Raw genomic sequence first — 12,400 nt, 5'->3', positions numbered from 1 at the left:
CTTACTTGCTCACAAATTTCTTGGTATCAAAATTTGTATAAAAACTTGTTATTTTTCTAAATTGGTCTTGGATTTTATCTTTGAGTGTGTGTCTTGGGTGTTGCCTCTGTGAGTATAATCCTCTGATAAGCCTAAACTGCTCCCACACACAAGCACAAAAGAGAACATTTAGTGTATCCGTTTTGTCTCTGTACACCAGTAAGGGTTGCCTGGACCCTGCACAGTGTACCTAGTTTTGATGCACTATGTAGAGAGCCAGCTTCCTACACTTTCTCATGATGAATCATCCTCTGCACCAAACTGGGTTGTGTGTTGGCCAGAAAGCTAAGGTGCTACTACATCCAATATGTTCTTCCCTTGATATCTGCCAGGCAGCTATGTTGGCATATATCCTTACTTCACCAGTCACTTCTGTGTCGGTTCTGAGGTCCACAGAGGAGGTAATTTTGCCTGCTTGGTTCTGCAGAAATTCCTGGTATAAGTCCACTCCTCAGACTTACCTCCTTGGGGAGCGCATTGCAATGATACTGATTCACAGAGCGAGCAATCGGTGGTTAGAAACAGCCATCAGAACAATACGTTACTTAATTTTGGTAATGCTCTTTATGATCAATGCTCTAACTGCAGATGCTTCACTGCCTGCCCGCATCCCCATTCTTTGGAGAAGACTTTAATAAGGTCCCAAGTTAGTTTTGTAGCACTGTATTATGTCTAGTGGTGGGTGTAGAGTGATGGCTCTTGGTATATAGCACCAACTACTGGCACACAGGAGTTCTTGCAAGAGTTTCTGGATCCATTCTTGCACCTGAGGAGATTCACAAGTGAGGAATATGCACCATAAAGAGTGTCACCAAACATAGGTGGAGTATTCTTATATATCCACCAGTCTGCTTTGTTTTATCCTCTGATTGTTCTCCATTATATGTATGCTATAAACCTAGCTGACAGAGGGTGTCCTGTTTGGTGGGCTCCAAATTGAATCTTTCTTTCCCCTGAATATTCATAAAATATTATTTTTTCACATACAGTTTAAACATGTATACTTGGCAATTTTTGTGTTTCCTGTTCTCTGAATTCGAGATTTGAAAACATTGTTTTTTTTTTTTTTACATTAATTGGTGTATTGCCAAAGGCCCTAGATTATCTGCGATTTTCTTTTTTTTTTTTAAATGGTGTAAAATTTCCTGACTTGCAATTTATCTGTGTAGCAAGACAAATATTTGTCTGTGTGGCTAGAAGCAGATGCATAACAGCATTCCCTAAAAACTGAGTTATGGTTGAGGCTCAAACACAGAGAATTATTGAAATTCATCATAATTTAACTAATTTGAGAACAACCTGCTAAGCGACAAGAAGTTGTTTCGTTCATGGCGGTCGAATAGGAGTTATATCTCGCTTCATATACTTTGTTAGACTAACTAGGTTTGTGTGTTTGAGCCTCAAACATATTTTTTTCAGTGAATGTCCTTGTGTTTTTTTTACGATTGCCCTAATTTTCAACACCTCTTATGCTGGGTCGAAGGCCTAAGCTGATGTGGCTGCCCAACCCACACTGTACAATCTGCAGAGGCTACTTACACGAGAGTAGCATAGATGTGTCTGAGTCAGGTGGAAGGGCTGAATCTCTTGGATAATCCAAATATTTTCAGGGAAACTGTTTCAAATCCCTGGGGGCGAGACAGATGATAGCTTCCTCGGAGTGCTGGTTTTCTTGACTTTGATCTTTGTAATCCAACTGACAAAATAGAGGGTTACTTAGAAAACTGTGGATCCGCCCAGAGTTTGTGATGCAAGCTGTGTGTTGTGGTACTCAAATGCCAGCAACTGAGTTTTACTTTTCTTGTACTCTGAAATCGAAGGCAAGGAATGCCATTCTTCTCTTTTTCTATATTCGGTGGCAGAAGCTCTTTTGTCTGGCCCTAACAACAAACCTGCCTAAACTCTTCTTTTGTAATTAATACTTGGAGATTCTGTTTTTTGGGCGTATACGAAAGAAGATTAATTTATAAGCAAGCTGTGATTGTAGACTACTTATTTCCTGTCAGTGCCTCCTCTAATGCAACGTGCGCCACTTTTTTCAAGCTAAGGTGGTAGACTCTAGTCTATATTTTGCAGAATATGTCTCTTTTAAAGAATTGACCCTTGGGCGTTTCTTGTCATTTTCTCTTTAGGTCTTCAAAATCGAATTGTTTCTGTTAGTTATTAAATAAACAATGAATCCAGTTTCCCTATAAAGTAAATATGTTATACAGATGTGAAGAAGCAATATAACACACGTGTGCACATCCATGTGTAAGAATGTTTTTGTTCTCAAATGTTTTTTACGCAAACTTTACTTTTCCAGGCAGAAAAAATCAAAGCCATACCAGTGGAAGAGCGGAAAGCCAAAGCAGCAGCTGTTAGTAGCAGCAGAATATTAACCCAAGACGATTTCAAGAAAATCCGCCTCGCCCAGATCAGTAAGGAAGTTGACTCTGCGCCTGGCAAAGCAAATAAGAGAAAAAATGTTGAGATAGACAACGATGAGGAAAGCAGGTAACAGGAAGAAAAGAACCTCATTCATGTTCTGTGCTCTGACGTAATAACGTTGCCTTCATTCTCTGAAGTTTTAGCTCTCTAACTGAATACTTTGTCTTTCCAATGGCAGGGGGGAGTTACTTACGCTGCGAGATATTGAACATCTTCATAAAAAACCCAAATCTGACAAAGAAACAAGACTAGCGACTGCTATGGTGAGGAGTCTGTTCTCTCTTTTGTTTTTTGTTCAATAAGACAGTGATGCTCAATCTGGAGCAAAGAAATGCATTAGTATTCTCATGTATGAAAGTATGCTTCTGCACTACAGACTAATGTTGTTTCTTACTTGGAAAAATTAACTTTTTGTATACTTCACCAATTTGTGTCATCTCAATAGAAAATTGAAGGAAGATTGATATTTTGACTGGCTTGCTTTTTCATTACTTATGTTTAAAAGGCAAGAGCAAGAAAGCAGCTCCTCTTCTCACTTTTGACTTTTTTTTTTAAACAGTCTGGGAAGCCGGACAGGAAAGAATTTGTAAAAAAGAAAACTAAAATGAATCCGTTTGCCAGTACCACCAATAAGGAAAAGAAAAAGAACAAAAGTTTCATGATGGTGCGCCACAGCCAGAATGTGCGGACAAAGAATAAACGCTCCTTTCGGGATAAGCAGGTAAGCTCAGTCGACTCGCCACTTAATTGATCCAATTGGCGCCATGGTTACTGGTCAGTTGTCTGACATTGTTCTTTGTACATGCATTAACGCCTTATCTGCCACGGTGATATTAGTTTGGAAATGATATAGCTCTTCCCATACCTCTTGCAAAACCTTAAGCTTACACATTTATATGTCATGGCCATTTACTGAAAATGTGACATGTTGTGCAAAAATGTCCAATTCACTTCCCGAGTGGAAAGTTTGTGAAAAGTGCCCATCCCAAGTACGTGCAAATGCCTCAGCAGTCAAGGGGTTAATGAGAGCTCTGATGATTATGGCCAAACCATTGGTTTTCGTATAGAATCTTGGGTTGGAGAGCATTTGTTTTAAACTGTCTGTCATTATTTTGAACAGACCAGAAGGCTATATGCATGTATGTAAAGTATACTATAAGATACACTGGTCCAGGGCTTCTTTTAAATCACAGAACTACAAGATGCATTATTATTGTAACATACATTTTGGATTCTTTGTTCCGTGCTGTTCACGAACATCATGACACTCTCTTACATTCAACAAAAATCAGTAGTGGCATGATCCAAATTCTTCATGTCACTGATGACTTCCTTCCATATTAACTTTCCAGCCTCAAGTTACACCTCACTATTGATGTTGCTACACCTGACTCAGGACAAAAAAAGCCTAATCTTTCCTCTTGGCCACAAGGTAAAAATGCTTGTGTATGGTTCACATGCTGCACAAGTACTCCTTATGTGCAGTTTATAGTTCTTTGCTCAACGCTTCATTTCTGTTTTTCGAATAATTATAGAAAACATTTTGTGTACTGCCAGTCCCAAAGACTGGAAGAATAACCGACATATGTTAATACCTAAAACCCTCAAACTAGCTTTCTTTTGTCAGATTGCCGAAGCAGTGTGTTTTTGTTGTTGTAGTATTCAGATCTTCTACACCCCTCTCTTCATGATCTTATCTTCTGCTTCTGCTCAGAGTAGACCCTCTCTCTCTTTATCCGAATATCCAGAGGCTCCACCTTCATACCTGGAGATTGAGGAGGACAATCCGAGTATTTTTGATTTGACCTTCAAGGTAGTGGATGCCATCTTGGTGGCATGATTCTGCTCCACCTAATGTGTTTTCTGTTCGATGGTCAAGTTTTGTTTCTTGGTGCTCTAAGGCAAGGTATGGGCCTCCTCAAAGTGCATTTGTCCAATGTATTGTGCTTTGCTCTTGCCCTAGCCCAACAAGATTTTGCTTTGGGCACCGTTCAAGTTCATTTGTCAGTCTATCAGGCTTTTCTTTACCCAACAAGCTTTCTTTCGTCATGATACCTTTTTTGATGCGTTCCTTGAAGGGGTTGTTTTACACATTTTATTCCATCCTTTGTATATTGTTTTTTTTCAGTGTGACTTGAATTCAGTACTCTCCTTTCTGGTGGGTTCAATGTAGTGCTTAATTTGTAAGAAAACGAGTGTCAGGGCCCTTGACGGGAGAGCAAAGCAGCTGGCATTGCTCCTACCAGAGCTGCTAATGACTTTACTAGCACAACTACTAACCATCTCACTCTTAAAAGTGTGACAGTACATGCTATTCTAGACCACTAAAAGCTATAGGAATGGCTCAGGCAGCAGGTAGTTGTCATTTTAATGCATATTAAATGATTAAATAACTGTTATGCTAATTTCAAAAGTAGCAAACAGCGCCCTATGTGGCCGACTGCCATACGAGCCGGTGTTGAGCCCCGGAACCCACTTGCACAAATTAAGCATTTTCAGCGCCTTCGAGCCCATGCATAGTTGCTTCTTAAGACACTTCACTTAACTTCGGTAATGATCTTTCTGGTGGGTGCCCATCTATCTGCAGATTCCTCACTGATTCCCTGGCCTAACTGTTCTGAGTAATAGTTGTGCACACTTGGTAATAAGGTTCCAAGTTGGTTTTATGCACTGCAATCTCTTGAGTCTTTCCTCTCAAGAGACTTTGGGGGCTTAGGGTGAGATGGTTGGGGAGGGAGGATTGTAGAAGGAATTACAGAAACAGACGTCAGCGCATTGGGCGTCATGACAAGTGTGGTGCTAGAGTTTAGTTTGAGCCATGGTGCCACCTTTCAGCACATGTGGGCTGTTTCAACTTTTCCAGATCCAGGCTAGTGTCTGGAGGAGATTCAAAAGGAAAGGAATGTTTAAGTATATAGACTATACAACAGAATGTTCATTACCGAAGATTAGTAACTTGTTCATTGGATTTGTAGCCATGCCATATTTCTTTTCCAAAGCATTCCACTTTACTTTCTCTAGTGTATCCTTTTTCTTGATTTGACAAAAATCCTAGTTAAGAAGATAAACTTCTGAACCCGCTCTCTGAAACTTGATTTTGTAAGTCCTCTATGACTTCAATTATCCTTGCCATATCTAGTCTTGGAGTGGTCTTATCCCCTGACTGTATTTTATTCTTGCCATATCGGGTCTTCGAGTGGCCCTGTCCTCCCTTCCCTTTGTTCTATGTGCTCCATTGCACTTTGGAGGCTATGAGGGAGATGTAATGCTTGTTCTGTTGGACTTGCTTTGGTATTGTGTTTTTGGTTTTTTCTTTATCATATTATGGCTGCATGGCTCAGGATCCACGGATTGCTAGGCACCACAGTGAAATTGATTCGTTATGTCCTGTCTCATGTCAGAAGGTATGGGCCTGGCAACACAATACCCTTGTTCCTTTTTTAGACAGCCAGTGCTGCAGTGTCGAATCCTAACTTATTTCACCGTGGTGCCAACAGCTTCCAGAGTTCTAAAGGATGGCATGCCTGCACTCATGTAGTTACCTAAATAAACACTGGTAGTGGGGTTCCTCTCCATCTGTCCCGTCCGGAGGCCGGTGAGGATGGGTATAGCAATGACCCTGCAGATGAGGAGTATCCGTCTCTTCTAGTCCCTTCCTAGACCAACTAGCAGGCCTGCACCACAGGTCTGATTGTAGAGGTGAGGGTGTGCTAACGGAGGCAGGAAACAACCACATTGTGTGATTACTTTTGGGGGTTCACACGATTTTCTGTGATATTATTTCTCTGTTCAGGCCCTTGCCACCCCAGCCTGCAGCTCACAGGTTGTGACAATGGCTGCTTCCTCAGCTCGGACTCAGGGTCTGCCTTTTCCCTCCTTCCACATTAACCACTTGACATGTGGCTGCAGCCTGAAAATGTACTCGCTCTAATTGCTTTTTAGGCTCCAGACTTTTCCCAGGGTCTGCATTTGAGGGACACATTACAGACCGGATTAGTGACTGGTTGCGGCGTGAAGCGGCTTCATTGCCCCTCCCAGAAGTCCACCATCTATAGCTGTGAATGTGGATCTTTGTTCATTGAGCAAGGTGGGGCAACGAAGGACCTCTGAATAGAAGTATAACATTTAGAGAGCACTTAAGACCCAAACACTTTCCAAGCACTAAAGTAAAATATAAAAAAAAACATTATGAATGAATAAGTAGTTAGGGTTTTATTAATTCGAAAAGGCTAATTTTCTTGTCTCGTCCCTAGAGAAAGTTAATTTTGGTTCAAGCGGTCCTTGGAGATGCTTTTGTTCTTCACTGTATTTATCCGGCCAGGCCTCCTGAAGGATCCTTGACACTTTTCCATACACATATTGCCTAATAGTATAATTGTGGTATGAAAAATAAGTTTTTGTTTAGTTGAAAGCCTCCGTATATTACTGTTAATTGCAAACGTCAGAATCTTTTTCCTTGCACTCCTGCTAATAAGATCGATGTTTTACAGGTGAGGGTTGAAACAAATAAAGATAATTGACTAAAATGCTGATCATACATGCAGTGTATTCAAGTATTATTTTTTTTTTAAATCAGAGGTGGTGTCAAAAGATTTTGCAGCCTGTAGTTGTCGGGGCTTAGTACCAATGTTGTCAAATTCTAGCCAAGCAGATAATTTAAAGGGTACCTCAACTTCCTCTCCTGGGGGGAAAGCCCATAATTCACTTGACATAGCAATGATTTTTGCAAAGGTTTGCTCAGACTGACACATTTCAAGTAAATTGTTCACACCAACATGCATCAAAGAATTATTGTGACAAGCCTGTGTTTTCTGTAGACTAATGTTCACACCAGCTGGTAATCTTCTACCTGCTGTATCTGATGGTCAGCAGGCGTGAAAGACAAACGTACCTTATTATTTTAAGCAGCAGTCTGGCATTTTAACAGAATCCAGTCTTTGTCCTCTAAATTGTGGGACACCGAGATTCTCAGAAAGCAATACGTTCCAAAAAAGTTGACAGTTAAGCAAAACTCAGAAAGGAAAAGTGTCATGGACGAACCAGAATGTCTAAGAAGCAGCCTTGTATGGCATGTTTGCATTCCATTTTTAATGCCCTGGACTCCTAGTCTTTAATGGTTTCTTCAATGCTCGGAAAGCGTCAAGCAAGTCCAACAGAGCCCTTTCTCTAAGGCAGCAATGAGGCAGGATCCTTTAGAAAATGGGGATTTATCCTGTCTTACGTTCCCAGATAGTTATAAATCTTTCTGGTGCATCTGCTAAAAGGAAAGAGCAATGGAGGGGAGGGGGCTCTAAACTGCAGTTTCCTTCTCAAATTGCATCGCCAATGATAGCCCTAACCCCCGTTAAACTTCAGTTACCTTAAGATTTGTTTTTGACAAAATAGATTAGTTGCTAGCGAGATGGTTGTGCTGTTTACCATTGTATGGATTTCAGTGAATTAATGATGTGTGTAATCCGAGTTATGAACCTAAAAACAGCATTGAACATTTTAATTTGTAATCCTAGTAGATAAAAGCATCACAGCAGTTCTCCTTTGCCCTTAATCATGCCTAAAAACGAGGCAAAACACTCAGAAATGTTTTCTTTTTTATTTTAATCCATTGGTTTAGTTTAAGCCAATAAAATGCACCAAAGAACGAAATGTAAAATATGTATTGTTTCATTAAACGCCGGAAGGTGCAAAATGTACGTGTAAGACTATTTGACTAAAATGTCGCCTTTTTTCTTCCAGATCTCATTGCGGGATGCACTTCTGAAAAAAAGAAAACGACTTATGAAATAATTTTTGGGGGCATTCTGATCAGGACTGTTTTAGAAAAAACCTTTCAAAATGTCTGCACAATGAAATCCGGATTGCAATTGTAGATGTATAACTAAACGAAATTGTACAATAAATGTATATTTCTTATGTTCGTTTGTGGAGAGCACGTCAATTGAAAGCTTGCTGTTGAAGGCCAAGTACAGCAGAGGAAGGAGGGACTAGTTTTATTTACTTTTAGTGAGAAATAATTTGTGAACATCGTGCGCCACCTGTCATGTATGCAAACTGTTTGAGTAGTCATGGAAAGAATATATATTTACTGTAATGCTGCACATTTCCTCCTTGTGTGCTGGGGTGGCATTATACAGTTCTAGGATGATCTTGGGCGACTTTTGTAATGCCATTGTTGCATTCAGAGTAATGGTATAGCGGCCCACGCAGAGCACAATCTTGTGCACAGATCTGGTTTATAGACCGCAGTATTTCTATAATTTGACTACCGATCGTTTTGCATGTACATTTTCTGAAAAGATATATTCTAATATTGTTTTTCTTATCCAATTTCCCTAGTACCTTATAGTGAACTGTAGGCTTTGATTGAACTCTTATGCCGAAAAACAATTGGCTTCATTTCCTGTGTTTTTTTCCATTAGGGATTAGAATAGGTCATGTTTTTGTTGCACTTCTAGTCTTCTGACTGACAAGTTTAGATTAGGTTTCGGATTGTCCTCAAGAATCCATGATCCATGCATTTTCACCTTTTTGGTGGTAGTTCTCTTCTTATGTCTGCCTTAATCCTGTCTATGGCCAACATTATGGCACAGTACTTCATACAACCTTCTACTGTAGTGATATGATAAATCTTTGTGACTAACCAACAACGGGATTTGCCTATGAGTATGCTGTTTAAGGCTTTGCTGCCTCGCTGTTATCTGGTGACTGTGTATATCGTTTTTTATTTACTCTTGCGTCCTCTCTCTTTCTCATTTTCAAATTGTTAGTGCCCCTTCTATTTAGTAATAGGACTGGAATCTGCTTCTTTTGTTAATGCCAGGACTTTGCATGCTAGAATCCATATGTATGCCTTCTCCCATTACTCTTTGTATGCTGAATTGTGTGGATTGAAATCTGTGTGCCTTGCACTTGTCAAATTCCTAGTGCATGGCCCTGCTCCTATAACCTTTTTTTATCCACAGCAAAGTTTATTTAGTTTCTTGCCATCATACGACCCAAGGCCCGGTATACATATATATGTATATATTATTGCATACATCGGCATTGCATTGCCTATTGGTGTTAGAAAACAAAACCAGTACAACACACTGCGATACTGCTCATATAACCTGTGATGTTTTCTGTTTGATGTTTTTCCTTCATCTGTATGTTGCTTCAGCTCTGGCTGCTTATGTTGCAGTGCTCCAACATTAACCTGTGCATGTCGGTCAGTAACCATAAGCAGCAACTGACCTGCCTAGCCTCTTCATTTCTGATTTAGATGACAATCATTTTGTGCATACCTCTGTGCACTAGGTAGTCAAGACAAACTGCTCTGGTTGGTCTCTATAGTAGTCCCAGTCAGTCTGTCAGTCAGACAGTGTGTGTCCCAGGGATGCCAGCACTATTGCTTTTCAACAGGATTACCAAGGCCCTTTTTTAGGTCTCGCCTGAGCCAGCGCGCATGCGCTGCACTGCTCTGTGAGGCTTATTGTAAGGACTTCCAACTCCCAGAGCTTTTCCTTGCGTTTTTTTTTTACTGCCACGCATTTGATTGGCCATTGTGTAATGCTTCCACAAAAGAAAGCACGCAAATGGCCAAAGTCTCGGGTATGTCCCGCCTTATCTTTAAATGTCCCCTTCCATAGCCTATGTGTCTCGGGAGCGAGCAGCGGCGCCATCTGTTTCCAATTATCGCGCCCGTGCTTCTTTACCATTGCCTGTCTCGCAGTCGCATTAATTGGAAACCAATGGCATTCCCTTTTACAGCCGCGCGTTTCTTTTCTCTTTTAACTTTGATGCCTATTCCCCCCCCATTGCACCCGCTCCTCAGCAAAGTACTTGTTTTTAAAGCACACAATGTCGCGCTATGTAAATAGGGCCGATTTTCGGGAGATATGTTTATTGTTTCTGTTCTAAATGCATGTTTTCAATAGTGAGAGGTGGTCATTGGCAAAGCGTTGAATATCGGAAAATTCTAACATATGACGGGATATTCCTCAGCGATATCCACAACCATTGTGTGCTCCGAAATGTAGTGCCATAAAGTCTGGGGTGTGTAAATTAGGTGGGAAAAATTCCCTTACTCCACCATAGTTTGCAGAGAGTGCAGGGAAGACATTTGTTTCCATGGGGAAAACATTTGAGCTGCAGCTAAACCTTCACCCTAAAGTAGAGACTTTTTCGCATGCTGTAATCTATGACTTTCACAAATCTACGTGCATAGACCGTTCGATTTTTACTATTGTTGTAGAAAAGGCTCACCAGTAACGTATCACTGCCATCTAGTGGACAAAGACGAAACTTCAGCGTGTTCGGGGATCGTTTCTCAAAATTGTAATTGGCGATCAGGCCCTTGGACTGCAAACACCTTATCTACCAGGAACCAGGGACATCTTAAGGATTTTGGGGGTGCTGGGCCAAACGTATATTGGGGGCCCCTGTTCGGAACAGCTTAGAATTTATGATCCATTTTCAGCTCTTTCATGCCCTCTTTGGCAAGGTCACTGACAGTGAACAGGCACACTGGTCCATATTCTTAATGTGTTTACATCTAATATTTAGGGATAGTGAGACTTTTTCGCATGCTGTAATCTATGACTTTCACAAATCTACGTGCATAGACCGTTCGATTTTTACTATTGTTGTAGAAAAGGCTCACCAGTAACGTATCACTGCCATCTAGTGGACAAAGACGAAACTTCAGCGTGTTCGGGGATCGTTTCTCAAAATTGTAATTGGCGATCAGGCCCTTGGACTGCAAACACCTTATCTACCAGGAACCAGGGACATCTTAAGGATTTTGGGGGTGCTGGGCCAAACGTATATTGGGGGCCCCTGTTCGGAACAGCTTAGAATTTATGATCCATTTTCAGCTCTTTCATGCCCTCTTTGGCAAGGTCACTGACAGTGAACAGGCACACTGGTCCATATTCTTAATGTGTTTACATCTAATATTTAGGGATAGTGAGGTGTGTTTTCAATATTGTAACACAGCAGCAGTTCACTTATATTAATGAAAATAATCTCTGTGAAATATGACTATGTGAGTTCCTGCTTTGATCTGAAAGAATGAAACAAACGCAACATTTCTCTGCAAAATGTCTGATTCAAATACCGTTTTCCTTTCATTTATTTTCAGGATGGGTGATGTGTGAGAGTCTATTACAATCTGTGTAAGAATTATTCAGGGTCACCCGGGCAAGACTCTCTGTGGAACTGAGCTGGCTCTATCAGGGGGCCCCCTGAAAGCTGGGGCCCTGGGCCAGAGCCCACTTTGCCCATGCCTTAAAACGTCTCTGCCAGGAACGATTGCTTTGCATTGATTTCTGACAAGACTGCTTTTAAAATGTATTAAAGACCCCTCCGTTTAACACAGGCAGAAACTGTACATTACTGCTGGGTCCTGGCCTTTACCCTGTGGCAGGTTTAACTCAACCAATGCCTGCCTGCCTGTGGATAGATCTTGTGGTGGGATGTTGTTTGGGAATAAGAAGAGAGTTCGGGGTGGTGTGTATTAGACGTAAAAGTTTCAATTTGTTTTTATTTTACAGCTCATCTTTCAATAGTACGTTTCTGCTGATCTAGAATACAGAAATAAATCACAAGGCGCCTGAAAGTATTTGCATATTGCGAAACTATTTGCAAAACGATTTGCGACTGCAACCTCGGCCATTTTTTATATACTAAGATTTGCAAAACAAAGGTTTGCGAAAATTGGGCAGTGTTGTTTACCTGCAGGAATCCTTAATTTGTGACATACATTTGCAATTCTAATATTGTGATACCAATTACATAGTCGTCATTCACATGTACTAAACATTTTCAAATTCTGACTACTCACACAAACAGCAAACCGCATGTGTAAATTTACCATCAAGTGGAAGCAGATGGTAATTAGGTGCAAAGTATACAAGCATTGGCATAGCCAATATGTCTCGCCTTTGGGACCTTA

General features: G+C 40.8%; 1 protein-coding gene across 2 annotated transcripts in view; it reads left to right on the top strand.

The window, feature by feature from the left end:
- SDAD1 (SDA1 domain containing 1) overlaps positions 1-8,379 on the top strand; it is a 148,222-nt gene extending 139,843 nt beyond the window's left edge. For both annotated transcript variants that reach the window (XM_085640981.1, XM_085640980.1), the window contains exons 19-22: positions 2,345-2,535; positions 2,648-2,732; positions 3,029-3,190; positions 8,203-8,379. In XM_085640981.1, the coding sequence (XP_085497107.1) occupies positions 2,345-2,535; positions 2,648-2,732; positions 3,029-3,190; positions 8,203-8,253 (489 nt within the window). In that variant the 3' untranslated portion in view covers positions 8,254-8,379. The remainder of the gene's footprint in view (positions 1-2,344; positions 2,536-2,647; positions 2,733-3,028; positions 3,191-8,202) is intronic.
- Positions 8,380-12,400: the final 4,021 nt, after the last annotated feature.

Source organism: Triturus cristatus, chromosome 2_2 (assembly GCF_964204655.1).
Source record: "Triturus cristatus chromosome 2_2, aTriCri1.1, whole genome shotgun sequence".
Classification (NCBI taxonomy): domain Eukaryota; kingdom Metazoa; phylum Chordata; class Amphibia; order Caudata; family Salamandridae; genus Triturus; species Triturus cristatus.
This window is presented reverse-complemented; position numbering and strand designations above follow the sequence as displayed.